This window comes from Muntiacus reevesi, chromosome 11 (genome assembly GCF_963930625.1).
Source record: "Muntiacus reevesi chromosome 11, mMunRee1.1, whole genome shotgun sequence".
Classification (NCBI taxonomy): domain Eukaryota; kingdom Metazoa; phylum Chordata; class Mammalia; order Artiodactyla; family Cervidae; genus Muntiacus; species Muntiacus reevesi.
Window position 1 is genome coordinate 66,790,303 of NC_089259.1, and position 16,541 is coordinate 66,806,843.

The following is a 16,541-nucleotide window of genomic DNA, read 5'->3' on the forward strand; positions in this document are numbered from 1 at the left end:
GTTTGAACCTACCAGCTTTTTACCTTCTGAATTGGTGGACAATGAGGGCATAAAGAAGAAGGAAGGGATTCTGTTCCACATTCATTTAGGATTGTGGGCTAAGGCAAATGCCTGTTAGTGGAATTCAGGAATTTAAGCAGCTTTCAGTATTTAAGTAACACTGATGTTGTAGCTGAATGGAAAAAGTACTTGATGGAATATATATTGCTCAGGGTATCTCCACTCAATATAGCATTGTGAGTTGAAGACATGTTTGGAGGGCTATTTTAGTTTTTATATGCATAGTAGTGCTGATTTACATCATTGATAATACATAAATTTAAATGATTATATTTATTTATAAATGCTTTGGACTTCTATTAAATAGTGAGGGATTAGTTTAGATTATCTTGTTAAGATTATCTCATGTCAAAATATAATTTGTAGTTTCTTGCAGTTCAATTATTTAAGAGATTGTCCACTTGCAACTTAACATGGTCTTTTCATGCTCTTTATAGCTACTTGGGCATAGAAGTAGCTACTTTATTTTTAATATTTTAAATTTTTATTACTTTTTATTGTACTTGCTTTCCAATGTTGTGTTAGTTTCTGTTGTACAGCCAAGTGAACCATTGAACATATATCCTCTTTTTGGATTTACTTCCCAATTAGGTCACCACAGAGAATTAAGTAGAGTTTCCTGTGTTATATAGTAGGTTCTTAAAAAGCTACTTTACATGAAAGTAAATTTCCTTGTAAATTACAAGGAAATGGTAGATCATTTCTCCTTTTCCCTGTTAATTCATGTGCTGGTAGCAAAGCATTGGAGAAGGGAATGGCAACCCACTCCAGTATTCTTGCCTGGAAAATTCCATGGTTAGAACAGCCTGGGGGCTACAGTCCATGGGGTTGCAAAGAGTGTGACTTGACTGAGCAACTAACACTTTCATTTTTACCAAAGCATACCTTACTTTCAGATTATGGGACATCTTGTAAATAATGAGATTTGAAATGTGGAGAAAGGAAGGTCAGCTAGTTGTATAATTATCTGTCTTACAAGTTTTATTCGAACTTGTCATTGAATTAGGCAAGATTAGAATGAACCTGTAGTTTACACATGATTCCCCCCCACCATGTTGTTTCTATTTAGTGGGAGGAAAACAGTGATTTTTATATTTTTCTTTATAAATGTATTTTTGAAAGCATTAAAATCTTACAGAATCTACTTTGTATATGCGTGTGTGTGTGTGTTTTATTCTGTATTTATGTAAATCTCTATGCAAATTTTATTTATAGAATAAAATACCCAGTACCTTTTTAAACTGCCTGCCATGCTTTAGCATGGTTAAGGATAAGACAGAGATCTTGTGCTGAGTGATGTTTCTTTATTTCAGGGTTAACTGTGTCTACTGTCCTTTTTGGCATCACACGGTCTCTGTTGATATTCTACATCCTAGTTAATTCTTCACAAACTTTGCACAACAAAATGTTGGAGACCATTTTAAGAGCTCCAGTATTGTTCTTCCATAGACATCCAATAGGTAAGTCAGACACCAAATTTCTTGGTGAATATGTCTTGTTAACACCTTACATGCCTATTTACATTTTCATATTTGAAAATGGAAGAGATGCTTGGAAGAAAATCACTGTGTATGTTTATTCTTTTTCTATGAAAAGCTTCACTAATAATTTTTCCTACCAGAGAAAATCTGAATATAGGAGCATATAAGCCTTTATTCCAATTTATGCATATCTGTAAAAATATATGAATGTTTACTTTGCAGGATGACTTAGGAGTCCATTTGTTATGTGGCATAGGAAATACCCAACAAATGATGAAAATGTGTTGAAATGTTTTTGACTGGTTGTTAGAACGTTGGCTGTGTTTCATAATATTAAGCTAACTAGGAAGGACCACCTTCCAGGGATGTCTCTACAGAAGACAGACTGTGTGTTTCTTTCTTTCACAGACCATCCATTTCTGGGACCACAGAGCTCTGACATGTGCTCATATTTTGAGTTTTACCTAAATGGCAATGTAAAATTAATTAAAATACAAGATCAGTGAAACGTAAGCATCCTCTTCAATAAAATCAACTGTCTAGTTTTACAATAGACTTTTGATTACATTAAACATGTCTGTGGTACCTAGCAGGTGGATCTTCATTATTAAATATGAGTGTACCTGAAGGTTTCCCAATGGTTGCTTCCTCCACCCTTCAACAAGAGAGGCCTTCAACCTGTCTTGCTTTGGAAGGTAGCCTCCTGACCTGGGTTCCTATGAAGAATTAGTTCATCAGCACACATGCCCACTCTGCTCAGTTGGTTAGACTTCTGCTGAGGCCCAGGGTGGCTTTGTTTTTGCAGGTCATGATTGACAGGACCTGTTGAGGTAGGGATGTAACTGGAGGGAGGACAGTAATAGCCTTGGCCTGGTCATCAACTAGCTGTGTGATCAAGGCCAAAGTAGGTGGATATGACTGGGCAAGCAAATCTCCAGGCAGGATGTTGTCATGGTTATAAGTATGGACTCTGGAGCCAACTTTCTGGGTTCGGTTCTGGAGTTAGTTACTAATAGTAGTAGCCAGTTATAGTTAATTTAATACTTACATGTTAGTTATTTAATTTCTCTGTGTCTCAATTTCCTTACCTATAAAATGAGGACACTATTCATATGCTTACCAATATCTTGATGTGAGCATTAAGCAGGTTAATATATTGACAGCACTTAGCACAGGATCAGCACCTAATGAACCTAAGTGAGGATGTCAACATGGTGTCTGGGAACTTCCTGTCCTAGTGGGATTAACTGCTGCCTTTTCTGTTTCACAAGACTGTTGTGAGGATTAAATAAGACTGTTTAGGGCAGCATCTTGTGCACATTTATTCAATACATGTTCTTTAGTCCAGACACTGTGAGGAGCACACAGTAAACTGGAGAGGCCCACACAATCTCATCTTATTATGAAGCTGGAGTGAGGAACTAATTGGAAGTCATTGGTATTGTTGGTCCTTATATGGACTGGAACTTCGTGGTCCAGAGTCAATGATAAGAAAGTAAGAGAGGGAAAGAGGCTGACATCCCCTGGTTTATGCAGAGAGCCAATAAAGCTCTGTTTTTAGAGTTCGTGCCACTGCACATAGGCACCAGGCACCCTCTCAGTGGGTGAAGGCACAGTGCACCTTCTTGAGAGGGTCTTAGAAGCCCAGGCAAGAAAGTGAGCTCAGCGGGCCTCTGCGCTCTAAGGAATTAGCCTGAAAGAGAGAAAGAAGGAAAGAAAGAAAGAAAGAAAGACACAGGGACCAAAGCTCTGATAGAGCAAAGGTGTTTTAATCAACATGGTGTGCGCATATATGCTGTCTTACAAGGTAGTTATTCTCAGCAAAGATAACGATTAAAATTCCAGACTTACAAAACACAACGCGATCCCTATTAAAGAGAAAAGAGGGTACTTATCACCATAATGAGAAACTAACAAAGGAAATGCCTGGATTCCTCATCCCTGGGAAAGGCGTGCCTCTTCTCTTAATTCCTGAATATTCAGAAATTAAGAAGGGCCAAAGGTTTTCTGACAGATCCAAAACAGCACACAGGAAGCCTCCTGTTAAATGCATCCTGACAGCTATTATGGCTGTGAAGTCACTCTACTTTTCCTGCTAATGGGGAAACTGCAGTTGTAAATTTGGGAGCATCAAGTGGGACTGTTATCAGTTATCAGTTATTATTTCTCTTATCACAGCCTCTTGAATGCTTGTGACCACTGTTAACCAGGCTCTTGATGACCTGTTGGCTTCTCCAGATGCTGATTTATTATTCAAGGATTTGGAACCAAGTTTAAATCTTTAAGGTCACTAATCCTAGAACAGCAGGCATACACAGTGTGTATCTTGTCTCCCCCTCCTGTGTCTATTATTAGAGCTTCATCCCTTCAAGAAAATAGAAGCCCAAATAAGTACTGTGAAGATAGGCCCTAAGGTTTAGGGGCATCGGTTATTTACTCTTTTAGTAGTATATTAAATTGAACTCTTTCCTTTGTTTATTTTCAAATGTAGAATTTGTGATAGATTGTTTATGGTGTCTTTGTTTCTGGTATGTGATGGCATGAAGAGAGAACCACATAGAGTGGTGTTACTTGTTACCAAGTTCAAGCTCGCTCTGCTTTCCTCACAACGCTGATGTCTTACAGATGACATGCTAAGGCAAAGAAAAATGACTTTATTTGGGAACATGACAGACTTAGAAGATGGCAGACTGATGTCTCAAAATAACCATCTCATTGGAATCTGGATGCTTTGTTCTTTTATAGAACAGAGACGAGAGGAGGCGAGGAAGTAAAGTCAAAAGGCCATTTATCTTGCACAATAAGAGGGTATTTGTTCATTTTTTTCTTTTCTGCAGCCATTCACAGGTGGTGAGAGTCAGATTGTCTCCCTGTGAGTTGAAAAAAGCCATTTTTGTTTAACATTCAGGCAGAGGGGCAGGGTTCCCTGACCAAAGCAATGACTAGCAGTGGTCAAAGAAACAGATCCAGCATGGAGTCAAAATTGGCTCCTCCCTGCTACAGTTCCTTTGATTTGCACCTCCCCTGTCTGGGGCCAGTGTCCTGTTCTTTCTCATCCTGAGTTTCCTCAGGGTGCACCACCCTTGCAGGGGTGGCTGCAGAGACCTGATGGCTGCAGCATCCTTTGTTTACTGATGTGACAGGTGACATTTTTAGTTTATGCCAGTTATTTACTGGAAATTCCCATAATCTATCCTGATTCCTTAAGGATATACTATTATTGTGGATTCTGAGAAGGCAAATAAAATCAATGATAAGTGATTCTTAGTCATTTAGTAATATTTCTGTTTTCCTGCCTACATCCCTGTGGTCTTCTTAGATGCTTATTTGTAAGTATGTGCTTGTCACACCTGGTACACCTCTGAAAACAGCGACTTATTAAGCCAGTAGTAAACTCACGACTTAGAAATGGCCACAATCCAAAATTTCCCAAAATGTGAGATGCTGTGAGCCATCTGGGAAAAAAATTACAAAGAGGTTATAATTATGTTTATTTAGAAAGTATCACTTGGCAAAATTAATCTTGATAATTAAAGCAAAATTGTTGTGACAATTAGGATTAACTTAGGTATTTTGCAATTGTTCATTTACCGATTTAGCACTTGGAGTGAGCCTTATATGGGATGGCTCTAAAAGGAGAGAGCATTCTCAAATCCACCAATCCTTCCTGATACTGCCACAAGATTCCCCAATTCTTTTAAAAATCAGGGCTCAGTTTCACTTCCCCACCTACTGCCATTTGGTGGTGTTTTTGTTTCTCTTTAGGTATCATCCTATTTTATCTTTCTTTTTGTCACTGACATTGGCTTATTTCATATGAATTTGTAATATATTAACTTTGTTGTTGTTTTACCACTAAGTGGTGTCTGACTCTTTTATATTCCCATGGACTATAGCCTGCCAGGCTCCTCTGTCCATGGGATTTCCCAGGCAAGAACACTGGAGTGGGTTACCATTTCCTCCTCCAGGGATCTTCCTGACCCAGGGATTGAACCCCTGTCTCTTATGTCTCCTGCTTAGGCAAGCAGATTCTTTAGCACTGAGTCCCTAGGGAAGCCCAATATATTAAATATTTAATACATATACTTTATTTTTTAAAAGATTTATTTATTTATTTTTAGTTGCATTGGGTCTTTGTTGTTGCATTTGGGCTTACTCTAGTTACAGCAAGCAAGGGTTACTGTTCATTGCAGTGACTTGGCTTCTCATTGTGGTGGCTTTTGCTGTTGCAGAGATCAGGCTCTAGGCACATGATCTTCAGCAGTTGTGCTGCACAGGCTCTGTGGCATGTGGAATCTTCCTGGACCAGGGGTTGAACCCATGTCCCCTGCACTGGAGACTCTGTACCACCAGGGAAGACCCAAAATACATAATCTTTAAAACTATTGTTTTTATTTGTTCATGAATTATTTCTCTTAAAGCTCCTATCTGAGGAAATGAGTAATTTCTTGTATCCTGTTCTTGCAGGAAGAATTTTGAATCGTTTCTCCAAAGACATTGAGCATATGGATGACTTACTGCCCCTGATATTTCTTGATTTCATCCAGGTAATGTAACAGTCCTGTCAGAGTTCTCACAGGGAAGAGCAGAGTGCCTGTTTCTCAAGGATTTTTCACAAGGGGCTGAGGGTGGGCCTTTCAGCCTGGCAGTGTGTCCTCTTATCCTCGGTAAAGGCTGTGTTTGTGAGAAAGAGGTACGGTTCTGATTGGGAGGGTGAGTTAACATGAGTAACCACTGGGGCAGGAGTGTCTACACAGTCAGGTCAAAGTTGGTCTGAAACAGCCACATGCTGGGTAAGTGGTTCTCCCTCTGCCTTCCAGGTATCTGGTGTGGATTCCCTTTACTGTGAGCACATTTCATAATATAGAAATAATACCACTCATGGAAAGATAGCCTAGACTGACAAAATTATGCGCTGTGTTGGGCTTCCCAGGTGTCTCAGTGGTAAAGAATTCAGCTGCCAATGCAGGAGATGCAGGAGATGTGGATTTGATATCTCGGTTGGGAGGATGCCCTGGAGAAGGAAATGGCAACGCACTTCAGTATTCTTGCTGAGAAAATTCCATGGCCGGAGGAGCCTGGCAGGCTATAGTCCATGGGGCTGCAGAGTTGGACACAATTAAGCACGAGCATGCTGTATTGTATTCCCACAGGAGACAAGTATTTGTTGCCCTATTTTATTTGGATAAATCCAGGTGTGGTTACTTAGAAAGAAAAGGTTGGCTAAAAATAAAGTGAAAATAATACTTTAACAAGAACAATGTTATTTAGTTGCTAAGTTGTGTCTGATGCTTTTGTGACCCCATGGACTGCAGCCAACCAGGCTCCTCAATTCATGGGATTTTTCAGGCAAGAATACTGGAGTGGGTTGCCATTTCCTTGTCCAGGGGATATTTCTGACCCAGAGATCAAACTCGTGTCTCCTGCATCTCCTGCATTGCAGGCAGATTCTTACCATTGAGCCACCTGGGAAGTCCAAGAAGGGCAATCAGTTCAGTTCAGTTCAGTTGCTCAGTTGTGTCTGATTTTGTGCGACCCCATGAACCAAAGCATGCCAGGCCTGCCTGTCCATCACCAACTCCTGGAGTTTACCCAAACTCATGTCCATTGAGTCGGTGATGCCATCCAACCATTTCATCCTCTGTTGTCCCCTTCTCCTCTATCCCTCAATCTTTCCCAGCATCAGGGTCTTTTCAAATGACTCAACTTCGCAACAGGTGGCCAAAGTATTGGAGTTTCAGCTTCAACATCAGTCCTTCCAGTGAACACCCAGGACTGATCTCCTTTAGGATGGACAGGTTTGATCTGCCTTGCAGTCCAAGGGACTCTCAAGAGTCTTCTCCGACACCACACTTCAAAAGCATCAGTTCTTCTGTGCTCAGCTTTCTTTATAGTCTGGCTTTCACATCCATAGATGACTACTGGAAAAACCATAGCCTTGACTAGATGGCCCTTTGTTGACAAAGTAATGTCTCTGCTTTTTAATATAGTCTTGGTTGATCATAACTTTCCTTCCAAGGAGTGTCTTTTAATTTAATGGCTGTAATCACCATCTGCAGTGATTTTGGAGCCCAAACAAATAAAGTCAGCCACTGTTTCCCCATCTATTTGCCATGAAGCAATGGGACCAGATGCCATGATCTTAGTTTTCTGAATGTGGAGTTTTCAGCCAACTTTTTCACTCTCTTCTTTCACTTTCATCAAGAGGTCTTTAGTTCTTCACTTTCTGCCATAAGGGTGGTGTCATCTGCATATCTGAGGTTATTGATATTTCTGGCAATCTTGATTCCAGCTTGTGATTCATCTAACCCAGCATTTCTCATGATGTACTCTACATACAAGTTAAATAAGCAGAGTGACAGTATACAGTCTTGACGTGACAGTATACAGCCTTGACGTACTCCTTTCCTTATTTGGAAAAAGCCGGTTGTTCCAAGTCCAGTTCTAACTGTTGCTTCTTGACCTGCATACAGATTCTCAGGAGGCAGGTTAAGTGGCCTGGTATTCCCATCTCCTTAAGAATTTTGTACAGTTTGTTGTGATCCACACAGTCAAAGGCTTTGGCATAGTCAATAAAGCAGAAGTAGATGTTTTTCTGGAACTCTCTTTTTTTTTTGATGATCCAGCATATGTTGGCAATTTGATCTCTGGTTCTTCTGCCTTTTCTAAATCCAGCTTGAACATCTGGAAGTTCATGGTTCACGTACTTCATGTTGAAGTCTGGCTTGGAGAATTTTGAGCATTACTTTGCTAGCGTGTGACATGAGATCAACTGTGTGGTAGTTTGAGCATTCTTTGGCATTGCCTTTCTTTGGGATTGAAATGAAAACTGACCTTTTCCAGTCCTGTGGCCACTGCTGAGTTTTCCAAATTTTTTGGCATTTTGAGTGCAACACTTTCACAGCATCATCTTTTAGGAGTTGAAATAGCTCAGCTGAAATCCCATCACCTCCACTAGCTTTGTTTGTAGTGATGCTTCTTAAGGTCCACTTTACTTTGCATTCCAGAATGTCTGGCTCTAGGCCAGTGATCACACCATCCTGATTATCTGAATAGCAACTTTATTTGGAAGCTTGGCAGTCTAAGATGGCAGACTAATGTCTCAAAATAATCATCTTATTGGGGTCCAGATGCCAGGTTCTTTGACAGAACATAGAGGAGAGGAGGTGAGGAAATAAAGTTTAAAGGCAATTTATCTTGCAAATTAGGAGGAGATTCGTTTATTTTTTTTTCTTTTCTGCAGCCATTCACAGGTGGTGAATCAGATTGTCTCCCTGTGAGCTGAGAAAAGCCACTTTAGTTTAGCATTCAGGCGGAGGGGCAGGGTTCCCTGACAAAAGCTATGCAAAGCAGTGTGTGGCTCTAACTGAGTGATTGCACCATCATGGTTATCTGGGTCATGAAGATCTTTTTTTATATAGTTCTTCTGTGTATTCTTGCCACCTCTTCTTAATATCTTCTGCTTCTGTTAGGTCCATACCATTTCTGTCCTTTATTTTGCCCATCTTTGCATGAAATGTTCCTTTGGTATCTCTAATTTTCTTGAAGAGATCTCTAGGTGAAAATCATCTCAGGAAATGTCCTTCATTTTTGTAGGCATGTTTTCTTTTCACAAGTTGATTGCTCAGCCTTAATCTTAAAAAAAAAAAAAAAAAAAAAAAAGACAGTGAGAGAAAGACCTACAGGAATACCTTCTATCCAGCCTCTGTCTGTGAACTTGAGGTTTTAAGGAATGATGCTGAGTCATCTTAGATCTTATCCCCACATTCAGTATTGTTGTTCATATGGAGTGTTTTTTTTTCTTATTTAATTCTGTCTCCTTTTCAGTGATTAAGCTGTGGGGAATTTACTTTTTCTAAGTGTTAATTTTGGAAATGAAGTGCATGTATCAAAAGCTGCACATAGAAATGCTGCAGTGAACATTTGCCTGCAGACAGCGTAGCCTGTGGACAAGGATTCCACTGTTACCAATGAAAACTAAACTGAGACTCAGAGGCAGAGAACTTTTATTGCAAAGATGTTTATTTTTCTTTCTCTTTTGCAAACTTATTTTATAAATGTGCCGTGTTGGATTTGGTTACATAATTTATCCCCAGAAACAATTTTTTCCTAAAACAATGTCACATTTTGACAGTGATTGTGAATTACTTTGAAGGGATTTTGTGAAAGGTTCTGTTTCTTTGCTATAGCAAGCTAGGCCAAGGTAGGTTTTCGAGTGTGTGCTTAGAATATGGTTAGTTAGTTGTCATAATCAGAATTCATAGCATATTTTTAGGTGACATATAGATGCTACCTGACTTCAGCAGGGAATATTCTCATTGAAGAGGAGAGAAAATTCTAGTCTAGCTGTTTTCCAGTCCCTCTTTTACCACTTGTAGTTCAGTTATCTTGAAGTGGAGGCATCCTGTAGTTCATTAGAAGTAAGAGTCTGCTCTTTGAGAGAGAGACCTGGGCTGAGCATGGCGCCTGTATTTTCTTCACTGAGCAGGCAGTAGTTGAATCTGTGAAGATAACAACATTGCCCAGAGAAAGGGAAACATTTTAGGACCTAAGATCAGAAGCTTATGGAAGCCTTGATATTCAGAGAGAAAGCAGAGAGAGAATGGTAGTACAAAAGACACATGGTGAACAGCAAGGACGAGAGAAGGAGATGTGGTACAGACCCGAGGAAGGACAGGTTTGTTCAGTGCAAACGAGAAGGTGAGTTCATGGAAAGTTGTTGGTTGATTTGGAATCAGTAGGTATCTGGTGACCTGAGGAACAGATTTCAGATGGGAGGAGTTAAAGAGCAAAGGACTGCAAATCCAGGAGGCATGGAGGGAGTTGAGGTGAAGATAGGCTGGAAGGAATTTGAATGAATCAGAAGAGAGACCCATCTGGAATGTAGGAGCTAAGGAGGTGTTGCTGGTTGTTTGAGATTTTAGTTTCTGGGAGGGGAGTATGAGCAATGGTTCGTGGTTTTTCCCTCTCTTCCATCCTTCCCTTCAACAAACAAATTGAGGCCATGAGGTACAGGGGTGACTCAAAGGGGTGAGTCAGGGTCCCCTCATGGGTCTCCTCCAGTCCCCCAGGGAAGGAAGACATCCAGAGATTCACCCCTTGATAGCTTTGGAATCCTAATTGTGGGAGCTCTGTGGAGGAAGTCCTGGAAGGCAAACTGGATGTGGAGGCTGGAGGCAGTTAGGGAGCCTGGTCCGGGAGGTGGCGGAGCTTCTAGGAGGTGATCTTTGATCCCAGATGATAAGGAAAGGCTGCTGCTGTGGATGGTGGGGCTGGAGGTACTGCTGGTTCCTGTGTGGGAACCAGTCTTTCTATCCCCAGCTGAGAGGGGGGAAGGGAAGGGGCTGGAAGGGGGTTGTTCAGTTTTGTTTTAAAGGAGTTAGTTCGTGCTGAGTGTTTTCAAACTCATTTTTGATGATTCTGCTTCTTCTTGGTATATATGATAAACCTTAGATGATTCTTGATCATTTATGTTACTTCTACAGAGTCTATTTCATATACTTTTCCTCTTTTAATTCCTTCTCATTTCCATAAATGATAGCTCAGATAATTTATTTAATATTTTGTAATAGTGATACCAAGTGTGGCTAAAGAAAACCCTGGGTTCTGAGTAAGTGGGTCTACACTTCAGGACAGAACATCTACTCAGACAATGTCATTCAGAGACCATATCCCAACACAGGGTGATCATGAGTTTGTGCACCATCCTGTACACTGAGTCTTACAGATACCAGATATGTTGCCTGTTCAGTCACATTATAGTTGTTGGGCAGATTGGAGCTGTTCACTATTTCAAAAAGGATGAAGGGAAAGTGGCATAAAAAACCAATTTATATAGTGTGATTCCACCTGATAATCATTTACGATGGCAACAGCTTTAAGGTGCAGTGGGGAGCCCTGCAGTCTCCCTTTCCAAGCTCGAATCCCAGCTCTCCCTCTTCCTGTCTCTGCCCCACAAGGCCAGTCTCCTCTCAGTAAAATAGAGAAAATAATACTAACTCCATATATGTTGTGGGAAGGCAAAATGAAGCTGTTTTAATATTATTCTTTGCATAACATCTAAATGCATGTTGAGCACTAAGTAATGGGTAGTTATTTTTAAAACACCATATGTTTTTAAATGAGAAAAATTGTCTTGTGACACTGGCATGATGTTGAATTAAAGTTATTGTCACACATAGTTTCCAGGCCCATAAACACCATCTCATCAGTTCGTATTACAGAGATTCTAGGTTTGTAATTCTTGAAAAATTTAATGGACACTTTCTTGTGTAGTCTCACAGAATAAAAATCAGTTGTTTTCAAAACTGACTATTGGGCACTGAATATTTCAAATTAATGTAAGTTTCATACAGTTTTCCAAAGTCCCATATAACACTGAGTAAGGAGTCTCAATTATGTACAGTTATTTTCATTGAAATAATCTCCTCCTAGAAGTCTTCCTACTAGTAAAACGAGTGAAATAAAAGTAAGATGTGGAAGTTAGATTTAAGCATTTTAATTATCCTTCAATTAAAAATAAATAAAAAATACCAGAAAAATCACTTAATTAAATTTCAAAAAATTGGGACTGCTTTGAGCATGAGAAGATGCACACAGCTGCCCTCAGCAAAATGCTGTAATTTACTGGGGAAAACTCAATTGCAAAAACCTTTCTTCCTCACACACTCCTCATTCAGGAAAAGAAAATAACAGCACCTAGAACAGCAACAAAAAATCAGCAGCTTGGCTGAGCTTAAATAACTGACTCTTTGTGTTCTTTCCCACTTCATGGATCACTAGCCATATTGTGGTAAAGGGGCTTGTGTAACTCAATGGAGCTACAAGCCATGCCATGCAGGGCCGCCGAAGCTGGACACATCATCATGAAGAGTTCTGACAAAATGTGGTCCACTGGAGGAGGAGACGACAAACCACTCCAGTATTCTTGCCATGAGAACCCCATGAACAGTATGAAAACGCAAAAAGGTATGACACTGGAAGATGAGCCCTCCAGATTAGAAAGTATCCAGTATGCTACTGGGGAAGAGCTGAGGGCAATTACTAATAGCTCCAGAAAGAAAGAAGTGACTGGGCCAAAGTGGAAATGATGCTCAATTGTGGGTGAGTCTGTTGGTGAAAGTAAAGTCCAATGCTATAAAGAACAGTATAGCATGGGGACCTGGAATGTTAGGTCCAAGAATCAAGGTAATTGGATGTGATCAAAAAGGAGATGGCAAGAGTGAACACTGACATCTTAGGAATCAGTGAACTAAAATGGAAGGGAATTGGTGAATTTAACTCAGATGACCATTGTATCTATTTCTGTAGGCAAGAATCCCTTAGAAGGAATGGAGTAGCTCTCATAGTCAACAAGAGTCTGAAATGCAGTGCTCGGGTGCAAACTCAAAAATGACAGAATGATCTCAGTTCATTCCCAAGGCAAACGATTCAACATCACAGTAATCCAAGTGTGTGCCCCAGCTACTTATGCCAAAGAACCTGAGGTTGACCAGTTCTATGAAGACCTACAACACCTTCTAGAACTAATACCAAAAAAGATGTCCTTTTCATCACAGGGACTTGGAATGCAAAAGTAGAAAATCAAGAGATACATGGAGTCACAGGCAGGTTTGGCCTTTACAGTACAAAATGAAGCAGGGCAAAGGCTAACAGAGTTTTGTCAAGAGAATACACTGGTCATAGCGAACATGCTCTCTGGCAACACAAGGGACAATTCGAACCATGGGCATCACTAAATGATCAATACTGAAATCAGATTATGTCCTTTTCAACTGAAGATGGAGAGCCGCTATACAGTCAGCCAAAACAACACCTGGAGCTGACTATGACTCGGATCGTGAGCTCCTTATTGCAAAATTCAGGCTTAAATTGAAGAGAGTAGGAGAAACCACTAGGCCATTCAGGTTTGACCTAACCAAATCCCTTATGGTTATACAATGGAGGTGATGAATAGATTTAAGGGATTAGACCTGGTAGACACAGTGCTAAGAAGAGGTGGTAAGAATACACAGAAGAACTATACAAAAAAGATCTTCATGACCCAGATAACCATGATGGTATGGTCACTCACCTAGAGTTAGACATCCTGGAATGTGAAGTCAAGTGGGCCTTAGGAAACATCACTACAAACAAAGATAGTGAAGGTAATGGAATTTGTTGAGCTATTTCAAATCCTAAAAGATGATACTGGCATAGTACTGCACTCAATATGCCAGGAAGTTTGAATAACTCAGCAGTGGCCACAGGACTAGAAAATGTCAGTTTTCATTCCAGTCCCAAAGAAAGGCAATGACAAAGAATGTTCAAACTGTGATACAGTTGCACTCATCCCACACACTATTAAAGTAATGCTCAAAATTCTACAAGCCAGGCTTCAATAGTATGTGAACCGTGAAGTTCCAGATGTTCAAGCTGGATTTCAAGAAGGCAGAGGAACCAGAACTCAAATTGTCAACATCTGTTGGATCGTAGAAAAAGCAAGAGAATTCCAGAACAAAGTCTACTTCTGCTTTATTGATTATGCCAAAACCTTTGACTGTATGGATCACAATAAACTGTGGAAAATTCTGAAAGAGATGGGAATACCAGGCCACCTTACCTGCCCCCTGAGATATATGTATGCAGGTCAAGAGGCAACAGAACTGGACATGGAACAGCAGACTGTTTGCAAATTGGGAAAGGAGTATGTTAAGGCTATATATTGTAACCCTGCTTATTTAACTTATATGCAGAGTACATCATGAGAAATGCTGGGCTGGAGGAAGCACAAGCTGGAATCAAGATTGCGGAGAAATATCAATAACCTCAGATATGCAGATGACACCACCCTTATGGCAGAAAGTGAAGAAGAACAAAAGAGCCTCTTGATCAAAGTGAAAGAGGAGAGTGAAAAAGTTGGCTTAAAGCTCAGCATTTAGAAAACCAAGATCATGGCATCTGGTCCCATCATTTCATGGCAAATAGATGGGGAAACAATGGAAACAGTGACAGACTTTAATTTGGGGGGCTCCAAAATCACTGCAGATGGTGACTGCAGCCATGAAATTAAAAGATGCTTACTCCTTGGAATAAAAGTTATGACCAACCTAGACAACATATTAAAAAGCAGAGACATTACTTTGCCGATAAAGGTCCGTCTAGTCGAAGCTATGGTTTTTCCAGTAGTCATGTGTGGATGTGAGAGTTGGGACTATAAAGAAAGCTGAGCACTGAAGAACTGATGCTTTTGAACTGTGGTGTTAGAGAAGACTCTTGAGAGTCCCTAGGACTGCAAGAAAATCCAACCAGTCTATCCTAAAAGAAGTCAGCCCTGACTATTCTTTGGAAGGACTGATGTTGAAGCTGAAACCCCAATACTTTGGCCACCTGATGCAAAGAACTGACTCATTGCTAAATATCCTGATTCTGGGAAAGACTGAAGGCAGGAGGAGAAGGGGATGACAGAAGATGAGATGTTTGGATGGCATCACGAACTCAATGGCCATTAATTGGAGCAAGCTCTGGGAGTAAGTGATAGACAAGGAGGCCTGGCGTGCTGCAGTCCATGGGGTCGCAAAGAGTTGGACATGACTGAAAGACTGAACTGAACTTAACTGAATATTTACCATACATTACAACTTGATAGGATTTATTACTTATTTTATAATATTTCCCATGTAAGTTAACCAACCAAATAAATGCAATTAGTTTAATATCTCTCTTTGAGATGTTTCAGGGGCCCTCTGAAGCAAGTCAAAGTTAGCTAGAGGACAAAGGAACTTCAACAGAATTCAATTTAGGAAGTTTTGTCAAAGAAATCAGTCAAAAGGGTTTAGAACATTCTGTTACATTTAGTCAAGGCTGATGGGTCTATCACTTAGCTTGTTGATACGCCGCGATGGGCATATATATGCAGGCTCATGGTTGAGTGAAAGTCAACTCCGCCATTTGGGCATAGTTGGCTCTAACCAATTTTCCTATGGCTGTGTCATTCCTAAGAAAATCCATTTATCCAACTGATGATAATCCAGTTTTAGAAAATCCTGATCATGCATAACTCTTTTCAGTAATTTTTTTCGTACCTTCTTCTACTGAAAACACATCTTAGTTTCCCTAAAATATTTTCCACAATCAGGTGCATTTCTTGTTGATAAATTTGTAACAGAAAACAGTCTTTTTTACCTCTAGTATACCTAAGTACAACAGAAGTATTTATACTTATTGATGGTTCTAAAGACATGTCTATGTTACCAGATATTAATTTAATACTGGATATTTCCCAGTTCATATGAAATTGGAATTCATTGTTTAATTTAGAATTATTTGATTTGTAAGTGCTTACTTTTCTTTAAGCCAATTAAATAGAGCTCATTTACAAATTAATCTCAAAAATATTATCCAGAGACAGACATACTAAGACATACACATATTCAGATAGACACAAGACAAGATCTAGCTTCATTTTCTAAACTTAGTCATGAATTAGATATTACAATATAAAATTCACTAACTTATAAATTACAGTTTGAATAAATAAAATTTTTAAAAGCTTATTCCCACTTTTCCTCAGTTTCAGAAGTTGAAGATGGTCTAGATAAGTGTTTCTGAGAGCCCTGATGTCAAGACACAGGGAATGAAAATCAAGTTCTAACACAGTGGCTGCAGGTCTAAACCAAATGGTGGCCACGCAAAGCAAAATGGCCATCACAAATCACAACACAGAACACAGAGTATAAAACACACACATAGACTTGTCAGTCCTAATCAGACTCTCCCTTACATATAAGATTACAGTCTCTCAGAAAACCTCCTATAGAGACACAGAACTTCAGATCCAAGTACTAACAGAGTAAATGAAAATATCTCAGGTCTTCAGAGATTTCAAGGGGAGGAAAGGAAGCAAGGTTGAAAGAGGAGGGAGAAGTAGTCAGGAGAGGGGGGCGAAAGGGGTGGCCTTACAGACGTCTCCTGCCACCTGCAGATACACAGGCATTATGGGACTTTACCCTTGGCCTCCAG

General features: G+C 39.9%; 1 protein-coding gene across 1 annotated transcript in view; it reads left to right on the forward strand.

Moving 5' to 3' along the window:
- LOC136144256 (ATP-binding cassette sub-family C member 4-like) overlaps positions 1–16,541 on the forward strand; it is a 152,903-nt gene that overhangs the window by 71,982 nt on the left and 64,380 nt on the right. The window contains 2 exon segments of the mRNA XM_065902002.1: positions 1,374–1,520; positions 6,009–6,088. Coding sequence (XP_065758074.1) covers positions 1,374–1,520; positions 6,009–6,088 — 227 coding nt within the window.